We start from the raw sequence: 14,423 nt of genomic DNA on the forward strand, positions 1-14,423 counted from the left end.
AGTATTAGAATATGGTAGGTGTGCCTTGAATCTAACGACAGGGTCAGAGGTGCCAGGACATGAAAGGAGAGTAGGCCTCTGAGGTGGTCCGACAGCTGGACCCAAAGGACTGAGAGAACTGACTTCAGATCAGAACAGTGCTGAAAACACAGGGCCAGATGATTTGCTACAAAACTCTTCAGGGGCCAAAGTAGCAGTGAACAGGTGCAATCCCAGATTGGCTCTGTCTAAAGCCCTGTCTATGACGAGGAACATTTTAAAAGTGTCTCAATACCTGTGTGCCTGCAGCTCTCATGTTAATAGACAAATGACAGTTTGTCCTTCCCAATGTCAATGGCATTAAAATGAACTTTTTTTTCTTTCAGAACAAGTTTGCCCTCTCCCTTGTTTTCCAGATACTCCGGTATCTGGAGCATCCTCAGAAAATAGACTGGAATGGTAAATGAGCAGTTTTATCACATAGCATTAAGCAGATATGTTTAATTCCATATTATTTAGAAAGGAATCTAGGAGTTGCATAAAAGTGATGCACAACATAACCCAGAATGCGGAATAATGCCCAACAATGTTGATGGAAACCTATGAGAATTGTTAACTCGTGAAAAGTCTTTGATTAGGTTTTTTCTGGTAGAATCTGAGCCACTCTTTCTGCCATTTATTATGGTTTTAATGTGTCATTTCAGTGTAAGAAAACAGGAACAGAAAATGTTCTTTTTCTGTTATCACAGCACATTTGTATTGCTCCATATACTTACCCAGAAACTCCCTCAGAAAGAACAGACCCCCACAGTGGATAATATAATTTTACTTACACTTCTATGCATAGAGCAAGTTTCTGTACTTCTAATTTGTAAGTGTGGTATATTAAATATTTGGAATATGTCTCTGCTTAAGTTATCTGTGCAAGTGGATCTGATCTGGGGGAAGTAAGGAAGATGGCAACATTTCCTATTATATAAATCCTTGAATGTCCTTTAAGGTAGCAGTCAACCTTGATTCAGTCAGGCTAGGATTCTGAGTAAAGTTATCTTAACTCTTCCTGGTATGACCTTTGACCACCAAGAATGACGAACATTTTAAAACATGTGAGTCCTGTGGTACAAAATAATCTGCCTGGACACTACCTCTTAACATTTTGTATTTGAGTGTGCAACCTGGGAGCACTCCCAGAACCTGCCCTGTGCTGGGAAGGATAATCACCTTCTACACATTTCATTCTGGGGTTTGAAATCCTGTTAACTGTGGATGTGCCCACTTTGGCATTTTTCTAATGTCTCCTCTGAGTGAGTAATGTAAGCTGAAACTTCCTAAGTGTAATTTCCAAGGAACTAATCCAAAAACATTAATCAAAAAATATTTAAACAAATATTTTTTGAATCCTGCATAGAGAGTAGTTTAGCTAAACTCTGTAGCCTGATCATGTGGAGCACTGGGACAGGAGTGTGTGTGAAAGGTGGATCACTTGCCTGCTGACCTGGCAGGATAACTGAGGTGGCTCCAACCCCTTCCCCTGATAAGACCTCAGTGCAACTCACTGACAGCTCCTCCAGCCACCTCTGCCAAGGCTGGGACTTCTGCCCACCATTGGGTATTGCACTTACCCACCTGCTTTAGCCACAGTGGGTTCTTTACCCAGGGATACTTCCCCTACTGGCCTGAAGCCTGACCATCAAACCAGTAAATACAATAATGGAGGAAAATAAATTAAAAAGTACATGCCAGAGGGGAATGAGATAAACTTTAAGAGACCTCTACCATTCCAACTCCATAGAACACAATGAACTTGCTCACACATGGAGCACACTGCTACTACAACCAGCATATGAGAAAGTCATCATGCAAAGAATCTCTATAACCAAGGCACTCTTACAGAGTCTTCACCCCTGAAAGTACCAATAACCGAATTAGGCTATAATTAGCTATAAGCATTAAAGTCACATCCTTAAGAGGAAAAATTTAAAAAACAGTCAAATCAAACATAAATTCAGGAATAATTGGAAGAAATAGGCTACCCCAATGAAAAGGAACCAGAAAAGTAACTCTGGTAACATGACAAAACAGGGTTCTATAACACCCCCAAAAGATCACACTAGCTTTCCAGCAATGAATCCAAACCAAGATGAAATCTTTGAAATACCAGATAAAGAATTCCAAGGTTGATTTTTTTTTCTTTTTCTTTTTCTTTCTTTCTTTTTTGTTTTTTGTTTTGAGACAGAGTCTCACTCTGTTGCCCAGCCTGGAGTGCAGCGGTGCAATCTCGGCTCACTGCAAGCTCTGCCTCCTAGGTTCACACCATTCTCCTGCCTCAGCCTCCTGAGTAGCTGGGACTACAGGCACCTGCCACCATGCCCAACTAATTTTTTTGTATTTTTAGTAGAGACGGGGTTTCACTATGTTAGTCAGTATGGTCTTGATCTCCTGACCTCGTGATCTGCCTGCCTCGGCCTCCCAAAGTGCTGGGATTACAGGTGTGAGCCACCGTGCCAGGCCAGAAGGTTGATTATTAAGCTATTCAAGGAGGTACCAGAGAAAGGTGGAAACTATCAAAGAAATTTTAAAAGCAGTTCAAGATATGAATGAAAAATTTTCTAGAGAAATAGATATTATAAAGAAAAAGCAATCACAACTTCTAGAGATGAAAGACACATTTAGGGAATTACAAAATGTCATGGGAAGTTTTAACAATAGACTGCAAAAAGTGGACGAAAGAATTTCAGTGTGTGAAGATATACTTTTGAATTAATCCAATCAGATAAAAATAAAGAAAAAAGAATCAAAAGAAATAAACAAAGTCTCCAAGAAATATGGGATTATGTAAAAAAAAAAAAAAAAAAGCCAAACCTAAGAATAATTAGTGTTACTGAGGGAGAGGAGAAAACAAAAAGTCTGGAAAACTTACTTGAGGGAACAATTAAGGAAAACTTCCCTGACTTGGCTAGAGATTTAGATACCCACATCCAAGAAGCTCAAAGAACTCCTCAGAAATTCTCTGCAAAAAGATCTTCACCAAGGAATATAGTAATCAAGCTATTTAAAGCCAAAATGAAGGAAAGAATTGTAAGAGCAGTAAGATAAAAGCATCAGCTACCCTATAAAGGAAAACCCGTCAGACTAAGAACAGACTTGACAGCAGAAACCTTACAAGCCAGAAGGGATTAGGGTCTGATCTTCAGCCTTCTTAAACAGGATAACTGTCAGCCAAGAATTTTGAATCCAGCAAAACTAAGTTTTATAAATGAAAGAGAAAACAAGTCATTTTCAGACAAATGCTGAGGGAATTTGTCACTACCAAACTAGCACTATAAAAAACTCTAAAAAGAGTTCTAAACCTTGAAACAAAAGCTCAAAATGCACCAGAATAGAACTTTCTGAAAGCATAAAACTCACAGAGTCTAAAAACAATAACACAATGAAAAAAAATCTGGATAACAATTAACATGATGAACAGTATCTCACATCTCAATATTAATGTTGAATGTAAATGGCCTAAATGCTCCACTTAAAAGATACAGAATGGATTTTAAAAAATTACAAACCAAATATCTACTGTCTTCCAGAAACTCACCTCACACAGAAGGATTCATATAAACTCAAGGTAAAGGGAGCAAAAAGATATTCCACACAAATAAAAACCAAAAGCAAGCAGGCATAGCTATTCTTATATCAGACAACAGACTTCAAAGCAACAACAGTTAAAAAAAAAAAAAAAAAAGGACAAAGAAAGTCATGATATGATAAAAAGATCACACTAAGAAGAAGATATTACAGTCCTAAATTTATATGCACCTAACACTGGAACTCCCAGATTCGTAAGACAATTACTACTAGACCTAAAAAACGAGATAGACAGCAACACAATAATAGTGGAAGACTTCAATGCACCATCAATAGCACTAGACAAATCAGAGACAGAAAGTCAACAAGGAAACAATGGACTTAAATGATGCACTAGAATAAATGGACTTAGATATTTACAGAACATTCTACCAAAGAACTGTAGAATATACATTCTTCTCATCAGCAGGTGGAACATTCTCCAAGATAGTGTTACATACGGTGAGTTCTGTATATTCAGTTCTTTGTTCTCCATTTTAAAGTTGAACTTCCTCATTCTCGTCTCCTTGACCCTAGTTTCAGTAAACAACATTTTTCACCAGTTCTAATCAGTAGTTCACATCTGTTCCCCTGGTCACCTGCTCGATGCTGAGTCACCCCTGGTTACCTGCTCTAACCTGAGTCACCCCTGGTCACCTGCTGAGTCACCTTTAGTCACCTGTTCCATAACTGTCCTTCCCACTGAAACTGCTCACCCCACCATTCTGGTTCATACCCCTGCTCTCTTTAAAATAGCCAGTCAGAATTAGCTTAAACCATGTGGTCCAACCCTGGCCAATAGGGGAATGACAGACACAGTAGTAGGGGTTACCTGTATCAGACATAAGAACCCTTCCCCCTCCCTTGTTCAGGTGTGCTCTTGCAATTCCTCCATCTGAGAGATGCACCCTTCTATAGAAGTAAAATTGCCTTGCTGAGAAAATTCGTGTTTGAGTGCTATTTCTTTTACGGCACCAAAAATTTATTTCTAGCAAATTTGGGGGCCCATCTGGGATTCCCATTCTCCTCTGAGGAGGGTCTAGACCTCTCCCATGAGGAGACATGGCCCGCTGCCACATTGCAGCGGCCTTGGGGTAAGGAATTGAGACCCACCCGGTGTGATGAATAAACCCGGACTCTCAGCAATGCAGAAAGAAACCGGCTGGCAACCTGGGGGAAAGGATCCTCACATACCATGGCGACCAGGAAATTCTGTGCACAGACCAAGGTAAGAAACATCACAGAGGCGGCAAAGTATTTCCTTGGCGATCAGGATATTCTGGGGGATGAAAGTGTTTGTGAATGCAAAGAGCTTCCAGCAGGTGGGGCTAAAGGATAGGCGAGACAGCTCTAATATGAGAGATTGAGTCTAATAGCCCTAGCAAGCCCCCAGAGAAGGATGGGTAAGACATCTGTAACACCAGAGATTGAGCCTAACCAGGACCCAATGTGGGAAATACCCCAAGTAAGGTAAGAGATAAAAAGGATAAAGTTAACAACAATAATATTCCCCCTAATAGTCCCCTAGGCCTAATGTTAAAATATTAGAAGAAGAAAAAAACCTTAGAGAAATGATAATTGAAAGAATTCGAGAGTCTGTAGCTCACATCCAAAGCATTACAAAAGCTTTCAATATACAACAAGGAAAAGATGAAAGACCTATAAAATTCCTAGGAAGACTCAAAGAGCAAATGAGGAAATATGTAGGTCTAGAATTAGAAGACTCCCCTCAAATAAGGGATGTTAAAGCTTTATTTTGTAACTAATAGTTGGCCAGATATTAACAAGAAATTACAAGAGATAGAGAACTGGAAAGATAGACCTATAGAAGAGCTTCTAAGAGAAGTCCAAAAAGTATATGTAAAAAGCGATGAAGGAAAAACAAAAGCAGAAAGCAAAAATTGTGCTCTCCACCACATAATAAAGTACCCGGGGGCCAGAACCTATAAAGAACCTAAACCTCCACTCTCCAGGCAATATAGAGGGTACGAAATAGTAAAGCCAGAAGACTCAAAGGTAGAAAAAAAAAGGGATAGAACGAATGTTTCGGATGTGGAAAATTAGGTCACTTTAAAAGACGATGTCCTGAAAGAAAAGAAAGAAAAAGTCATCCCACTTAAAGCTTTTGAAGAAGACTATGGAAGTCAGGGGCTCTATCTTTTTTTATCTTAAGTCCCATCAAAAGCCCTTAATAAATTTAGAAGTGGGACCTAAACTTAAGCTTATTACCTTTTTAATCAACTCAGAAGCAGCTCACTCCTCAGTTTGTTATCTTCCATCCAGTGTAACTTGTTCACAATAATTTTTTATCTCAGGAGTAAAAGGAGAAGCGTTTAAAACAAGAATCTTAGAGGAGACAGGAGTAAAATCCAAAAACCGATCAGCTAGTATCAAATATCTGTCAATTCTGGACACAGAGACAAATCTATTAGGAAGAGATTTAATGCTAGAATTAGGCTTAGGCCTCCAAATCAATCATGGAAAATTCCTCCCCTCCCCTCCCTAATCTTGCTCACCACCGCAGATGAAGAACACATTCATCCTGAGATATGGTCAAAAGACCGGAATTGAGGAAAGTTAGATTCCTCTGATTCATGTTAAATTAAAAACCCCTAGGGAAGTAGTAAAGCGAATGCAATACCCTATTCTTTTAGAAGCCAGGGTAAATTTAAAACCTATAAATTGAAGATCTTCTTTGTGATGGGCTTCTTAAACCCTGTATGTCTCCCTATAACACTCCAGTACTGCCTGTGAAGAAGCCAGATGGGTTAGTGCAAGACCTTAGAGCTATTAATCAAATAGTCCAAACTACACAGCCTGTTGTTCCCAATCCTTATACTATTATCAGTAGGATCTCATACAGTCACCAGTGGTTTACACTAATAGATTTAAAAGATGCCTCTGGGCTTGTCCATCAGTAGAGAGCAGCCGGGACCTATTTATCTTTGAGTGAGAAGACCCTCACTCTGGTTGAAAACAGCAGTACCAATGGACAGTCTCACCCCCAAGGGTTTACGGAGTCTCCAAATTTAGTCAAATACTAGAACAAGTCATTTAATTAACAAAGGTAAACAGAAAATTGAGCTTGAATGAATTAAAGGCATCATATCCTTGCCTCTGCCAGAGACTAAACAAAAACTTAGAAAATTTTAGGGTTAGTCAGATACTGTCATCTATGGACAGACTCTTATGCCCTAAAAACAAAACCCTTAGACAAAAAGCTCATGCAAGATGGGCCAAACCCCTCATTTGGCAATTACCAGAAATACAACAGGTGGAAAGGTTAAAACATCTATTAGTAACTGCCCCTGTCCTAGCTTTACCCTCCTTAAGCAGCCATTCCATCTTTTTGTCAGTGTAAACAAGGGTATAACCTTAGAGGTACTTACCAAAGAGTATGGAGGCCACTTGCAACCCGTAGCCTTCCTATCAAAAATCCTAAACCCAGTAACCTGCAAATGGCCCAGATACATTCAATCTGTAGCAGCAACTGCTTTGCTAACAGAAGAAAGTAGAAAAATAACTTTTGGAGGAAACATCACTGTGAGCACACCTCACCAGGTCAGAACTATCCTAAGTCAGAAAGCAAAAAGGTAGCTTACTGACTCAAGAATCTTAAGGTATGAGGCTATTCCATTAGAAAAAGATGATTTAACATTAACCACTGATAATTCGCTTAACCCAGCAGGTTTCCTAACAGGGGATCCAAATCTAGAGAACGATCACACACGTTTAGATTGAATTGATTACCGTACAGCGGTCTGACCAGACCTAGGAGAAACTCCCTTCAGGACAGGACGACACTTATTTATAGATGACTCTTCCTGGCTGATTGAGGGAAAATGACACCATGGGTATTCAGTAATTAATAGAGAAACTCTTATAGAAATAGAGTCAGGAAAATTGCCTAATAATTGGTCTGCTCAAACGTGTGAGCTGTTTGCACTCAGCCAAGCCTTAAAGTACTTACAGAACCAGGAAGGAACCATCTATACTGATTCTAAGTACACCTGTGGAGTGGCTCATACATTTGGAAAAATTTGAACTGAACAAGGTCTTATTAATAGCAAAGGCCAAGACCTGGTCCACAAGGAATTAGTCACCCAAATATTAAATAACCTTCAGTCGCCAAAAGAAATAGTTATTGTCCATGTCCCTGGACACCAGAAAAGCCTTTTGAAAGTTGAGGAAATAACCTAGCAGACCAGATAGCCAAACAGGTGACCATTTCTTAGCTGTACAACTGGCCTGCTTTGCAGGTAGGTAAAACCCAGGACACATGGAGTTAAATGCAGAATAAGCCCGACCTTATCTGCACTTCTGTCTAGTCCTAGGCTCTACACCTAGCACATAATTAAAATCCCAAACTTACAAAGTTTTCAACAAAAGTAAACATGTATTATCCCCACTTCTAATCTTGTGGCCTTAGGCAGTTTAGTCCACAGACATGAAGGAAGTTTGCTTTGGGAAAGAACGATTATCATCTTTGACACTAAAAAAAGGAGAATTTATGTAAAAAGAGTCTTATACGGTAAATTCTTGTCCTAAAGTAAATTAACGGGTTGATTAAAGAAAGGGATGTTTACAACAAGTCAGAAAGTTGAGGCATGTCAAAGATTGTCTGTGAAAGTCATGAAAAATGTATTAAAAGGGAATCTATGCAAGAAATGTTGTATAATTTAAAAGTAATTAGGCCTCCTGAATGTAAAACTATTGAAGAAACAGTTTATGTGCAAGGTGTGTAAGGAAAGTAAAATATACTTTAAATTATTAGGAGGCATAAGAATGTGGATTTTTACCTACATTAAAAGGTTAAAAAAATGTTTTGAAGGTTTATGCAAGTTTTGAAATGTTAATTGTAAAGGAAATTCTGTGTGTGAACATACTGGCTAAAGTGAAAGGGGTATCATCCAGTTTTTCTGTAAATTGAACATTAAAATAAAAGCACAATGTTTTTTTCTTAAAGCACTAACCTGTTCTTTAACAAAAATTATAAAAGGTTAAAAAGAGTGTATAAAAATCTTACCTTACGGTTAGACATTAAAATTGGATAAATATGTCTACAGGTTTTATTAAAATTGAGTTTAACATTAATAGTACACTGATATAAAGGTGAAATTTAGCTTACTTGGTATAAAAATAATACAGGAAGCATTGTCAAATATAAAATGGTGTTTGGCTTTCTTTGGTCTAAAAACTAATAAAAATAGGTGCTAAAGAGAATTCAGAAGGAAAATAGATATTGCCAGACCAGAGAGAAATGTTATCCAAACCCCTTATGAGGAAAATCTTGTCCCAACCACATTGAGGGACCCACTGGGGGCCCCAGGGCATGTGTGATGCAGTTCTCAGAGTTTATGGGTTTATGGGTGCATAGGAATTTATATCCTGGCCAAACATGTACAGACAGTTGTTTAGTATGACAAAAAACAAAAAAAAAAAAAACAAAACAAAAAAACAACAAAAAAAAAACCCCTAATAAACTATAAAAGATTACCTCTTGGGGGAAGGAGTCCAGGCTTAAGGCCATTCCAAAGTATCCAAGTTGATTACACAGAAATGCCTCCAATAGGTCATCTAAAATACTTACTAGTGATAGTAGATCACCTCACTCATTGGGTCAAAGCTATTCCCTTTTCAAATGCAACAGCCAATAATGCAGTCAAAGCCCTAATTGAAAATATAGTGCCCAGGTTTGAACTAATAGAAAATATTGACTCAGGCAATGGAACTCATTTCACCACACACATAATTAAAAAGCTATCCCAAACATTAGACATTAGGTGGGAATACCATACTCCCTGGCATCTACCTTCATCAGGGAGAGTAGAAATAACAAATCAGACTTTAAAGAACCACTTAACAAAATTGGTTCTGGAGACTCAGTTACCATGGACCAAGAGCCTTCCTATTGCCCTGCTAAGAATCTGAACTGCCCTGTGGAAAGATATTGGTCTTTCTCCTGATGAGATGCTCTATGGATTGCCTTATTTACACTCCACTGCTGACAATCCTACCTTTGAAACAAAAGACTAATTTCTTAAAAATTATATACTTGGCCTGTCTTCTACTTTCTTTTCTCTTAAAACTAAAGTTCTCTTAGCATAGGCACCACCCCTGGAGCTCCCAGTGCATCAACATCAACCTGAGGATCACGTCCTCATCAAAAGCTGGAAAGAGGAGAAGCTGGAGCTGGCCTGGGAAGGATCTGGCCTAGTGCTCCTAAGTACTGAAACCGTAGACCGGACAGCAGAGAGAGGATGGACCCATCACACCTGAGTCAAGAAAATGCTGCCGCTTCTGGGCCATAGTCCCAGGGGAAAACCCTACCAAACTAAAGCTAAGAAAAATTTAACTCTCTTTCATCTATCCCATTACTCCTTATTTCCTCGCTCTATTACTGACCACCTAGCTATTAATGTAACCAAGTAAATTTTGCCTCAAACTATTACATTTGATGCTTGCCTTGTTATACCGTGTGGAGACTGGCCAAGTCAAAGATAGCTCTCCACTTCAGAAAAGTACGTCTGTCCTTCCAGGCTCTCCTCAGACTGGACACTAGTGAATTGGGATCATTTAGTCTGGGAAGATTTCAATGAAGACCCCAGTGTCAACTGGGAGTCTTGGCCCCCACACCCAATCCAGAGCTTTTATGCCAAGTTGGTCCAACGTTCTGTGGACCACTAAAGAGCAAGGATGGGCTGCCCCAACCAGTAGTTGTAATTTCCTAAAACCATACATTCATTTTACTAAAGGAACAGCTTCCCCTAACTGTCAGTTAAACCGCTAACTGTAGTGCAATCCAATACAGGTTATTATCCCAAACCCTAAAAATTCTTCCCCTTCTCCAAGCTGGTTGCCTTCTTTAAGTCAGTTTTATGGGGGCTGAGGTTTCAGGAAGAGACCCTACCGGATCCTTTGAAACACGTTTCATTGATCCCCCACCACCTACACCTTCCCCTAAGTCTTCTTCCAAAATCTTTCACAATGAAATAGTTGTTCCACCTCCATCTAATGACAAGACCAAGGTAGCTATTGTAAAAATTAAAGATCTAAAACAAACTTTGGCAATTGAGACAGGATATCAAGATACGAATGCCTGGTTGGAATGGATCAAATATTTCATCTACACTTTAAACAAAAGCAATTGTTATGCTTGTGCGCATAGCAGGCCAGAGGACCAGGTTGTCCCATTTCCGCTAGGATGGTCCTCCAGTCGACCAGGCATGGGCTGTATGGTAGCTCTTTTCCAGGATTCCACAGCCCGGGGTAACAAGTCATGCCAAGCTCTCTCTCTGCTATATCCTGAAGTTCGACACCCTGCGGGTCAGCCCCCGAGGGCCATCCAACCTCCATCTCCCGACATTAAGTTCACTTCATGTCTCTCATGACAAGGGGGAAACTTAGGGTTCCTTGGAGACCTGAAGGGATGAGGTGAGCTTAAGAATTTTCAAGAGCTTACCAATCAATCGGCCCTTTTTCATCCCCGAGCAGATGTAAGGTGGTATTGTGGTGAACCTTTACTGGACACTCTGCCAAGTAACTGGAGTGGCACTTGTGCTGTAGTCCAATTGGCTATTCCTTTCACCTTGGCATTTCATCAACCAGAGAGAAGAAAAATACAACACTGTAAAACAAGAGAAGCTCCTTATGGGTCTTTCGACTCTCATGTTTACTTAAATGCAATTGGAGTCCCACGAGGAGTACCAGATAAAGTTAAATCTCGAGATCAAATAGGATTTGAGTCAATATTTTGGTAGGTGACAATAAAAACATAGATTGGATAAATTACATTTATTACAACCAACAGTGGTTTATTAACTACACTAGAGGTGCTGTTAAAGGAATAGCTGAGCAATTAGTGGCTACTAGCCAGACAGCTTGGGAAAATAGAACAGCCTTAGACATGATATTAGCAGAAAGAGAAGGAGTTTGTGTCATGATTAAAACTCAGTGTTGCACCTTCGTCCCAAACAATACTGCCCCTGATGGAAGTATAACAAAGGCATTGCAAGGTCTAACTGCTCTGTCCAATGAGTTAGCCAAAAACTCAGGAGTAAATGACCCCTTCACATGGTGGCTAGGAAAATGGTTTGGTAAATGGAAAGGAATCATAGCCTCGACTCTTACTTCTCTCACAGCCATAGTAGGTGTACTCATTCTTGTCAGGTATTGTGTCATACCATGCATCCATGGGCTGGTGCAAAGACTCAGAGAGACAGCACTTACTAAAACCTCCCTTGGCCGGGCACGGTGGCTCACACCTGTAATCCCAGCACTTTGGGAGGCTGAGGCAGGTGGATCACCAGGTCAGGAGATTGAGACCATCCTGGCTAACATGGTGAAACCCTGTCTCTACTAAAAATACAAAAAATTAGCTGGATGTGGTGGCGGCTGCCTGTAGTTCCAGCTACTTGGGAGGCTGAGGCAGGAGAATGGTGTGAACCCAGGAGGCGGAGCTTTCAGTGAGTCAAGATCACACCACTGCACTCCAGCCTGGGTGACAGAGCAAGACTCCGTCTAAGAAAAAAATAAAAAACCCTCCCTTAACTCTCCTCCACCTTATTCCGAGAAGCTTCTTCATTAAAGAATCAAGCAGAATTAAGCCAACACATGTTAAGGAAGTTTGAAGAGAAAGAACTGTAAAATTCAAGAGGGGGAGAATTGTTAAATACAGTGAGTTCTAACTTTCTCTTCAAATAATAAGTATGTCAGTATGTTCAGTTCTTTGTTCTCCATTTTAAAGTTGAACTTCCTTGTTCTCCTCATCTCCTTGCCCCTAGTTTCAGTAAACCACCTTTTCCACCAGTTCTAATCAGTAGTTCACATCTGTTCCCCTGGTCATCTGCTCCATCCTGAGTCACCCCTGGTCACGTGCTCTGACCTGAGTCACTTTTAGTCACCTGTTCCATAACTATCTTTCCCACTGAAACTGCTCACCCTGCCGCTCTGGTTTATACCCCTGCTCTCTTTAAAATAGCTAATTGGAATTAGCTTAGACTATGCGGGAGACGGAGGCTGGATGGCCCTCGGAGGCTGGATGGCCCTCGGAGGCTGACCCGCAGGGTGTCGAACTTCAGGATATAGCAGAGAGAGAGCTTGGCATGACTTGTTACCCCGGGCTGTGGAATCCTGGAAAAGAGCTACCATACAGCCTATGCCTGGTCGACTGAAGGACCATCCTAGCGGAAATGGGACAACCTGGTCCTCTGGCCTGCTGTGTGCACAAGCATAACAATTGCTTTTGTTTAAAGTGTGGATGGAATATTTGATCCATTCCAACCAGGCATTCGTATCTTGATATCCTGTCTCAATTGCCAAAGTTTGTTTTAGGTCTTTAACTTCTACAATAGCTACCTTGGTCTTGTCATTAGATGGAGGCGGAACAACCGTTTCGTTGTGAGAGATTTTGGAAGAAGACTTAGGGGAAGGTGTAGGTGGTGGGGGATCAATGAAACGTGTTGCAAAGGATCCAATAGAGTCTCTTCCTGACACCTCAGCCCCCTTAAAACTAATAAGCTCAATTAGAAATGAAACTTGAGGCCGGGCGCGGTGGCTCACGCCTGTAATCCCAGCACTTTGGGAGGCCGAGGCGGGCGGATCACAAGGTTAGGAGATCGAGACCATGGTGAAACCCCGTCTCTACTAAAAATAGAAAAAATTAGCCGGGCGCAGTGGCGGGCACCTGTAGTCCCAGCTCCTCGGGAGGCTGAGGCAGGAGAATGGCGTGAACCCGGGAGGCGGAGCTTGCTTGCAGTGAGCCGAGATTGCGCCACTGCACTCCAGCCTGGGGGACAGAGCGAGACTCCGTCTCAAAAAAAAAAAAAAAAAAAAGAAATGAAACTTGAGATACTCAACTGATATACCACAGAAATACGAAAGATCATCTGAGACTGCTATGAACACCTTTATGCACACAAACTAGAAAACCTAGAGGAAATTCTTGGAAACATAAGACCCTCCTAGATTAAATCAGGAAGAAACAGAAACTCTGAACAGACCAATAACAAAAAGTGAGACTGAATTAGTAATTTAAAAATTGCCAACAACTAAAGCCCAGGACATGATGGATTCAAAGCTGAATTCTACCAGACACTCAAAGAATTGGTACCAATCCTACTGAAACTATTCAAAAAAAATGAGAAAGAAGGGAAAGAAGGAATCTGCCCTAAACCATTCTAAGAAGCCAGTATCACCCTGACAGCAAAACCAGGAAAGAACATGACAAAAAAAGAAAACTACAGACCAATGTCTCTGATGAACATAGATGCAATAATCCTCAACAAAATACTAGCTAACTGAATCAAACAGCACATTAAAAAGATAATACATCATGATCAAGTGATTTTCATCCCAGGGATGCAGGGATGGTTCAACATATACATGTCAATAAATGTGATATCACATAAACAGAATTAAAAACAAAAACCATATGATCATCTCAAGAGATTCAGAAAAAGCATTCAACAAAATCCAGCATCCCTTTATGATAAAAACCCTCAACAAACTAAGCATAGAAGAGACTTACCTCAAAATAATAAATGCCATCTATGACAGACCCATAGCCAACATCACACTGAATGGGGAAAAGTTGAAAGCATCCCTAAGAACAGGAACAAGACAAGAACTCCCACTTTCACCACTCCTATCCAACATAGTTCTGGAAGTCCTGGCCAGAACAGTCAGACAAGAGAAAGAAATAAAGGGCATCCAAATTGGAAAACAGAAAGTCAAAATATCTGTGTTTGCAGATGATATAACTGTATACCTAGAAAATCCTAAAGACTCCTCCAAAAGACTCTTAGATTTGATGAAGGAATTCAGTGAAG

The 14,423-nt window shown here is 40.3% G+C and overlaps 1 protein-coding gene across 1 annotated transcript in view; it reads right to left on the reverse strand.

Annotated features, from left to right (window-relative positions):
* Window positions 1-296: 296 nt before the first annotated feature.
* Window positions 297-14,423, reverse strand: part of LOC103228656 (FYVE, RhoGEF and PH domain-containing protein 5-like) — a 43,279-nt gene continuing 29,152 nt past the window's right edge. Inside the window, 3 exon segments of the mRNA XM_038003505.2 lie at window positions 297-430; window positions 4,789-4,922; window positions 6,984-7,046. Of these exon segments, the coding sequence (XP_037859433.2) occupies window positions 297-430; window positions 4,789-4,922; window positions 6,984-7,046 (331 nt within the window).

The sequence above is a fragment of the Chlorocebus sabaeus genome, chromosome 22, assembly GCF_047675955.1.
Source record: "Chlorocebus sabaeus isolate Y175 chromosome 22, mChlSab1.0.hap1, whole genome shotgun sequence".
In the NCBI taxonomy this organism is placed as follows: domain Eukaryota; kingdom Metazoa; phylum Chordata; class Mammalia; order Primates; family Cercopithecidae; genus Chlorocebus; species Chlorocebus sabaeus.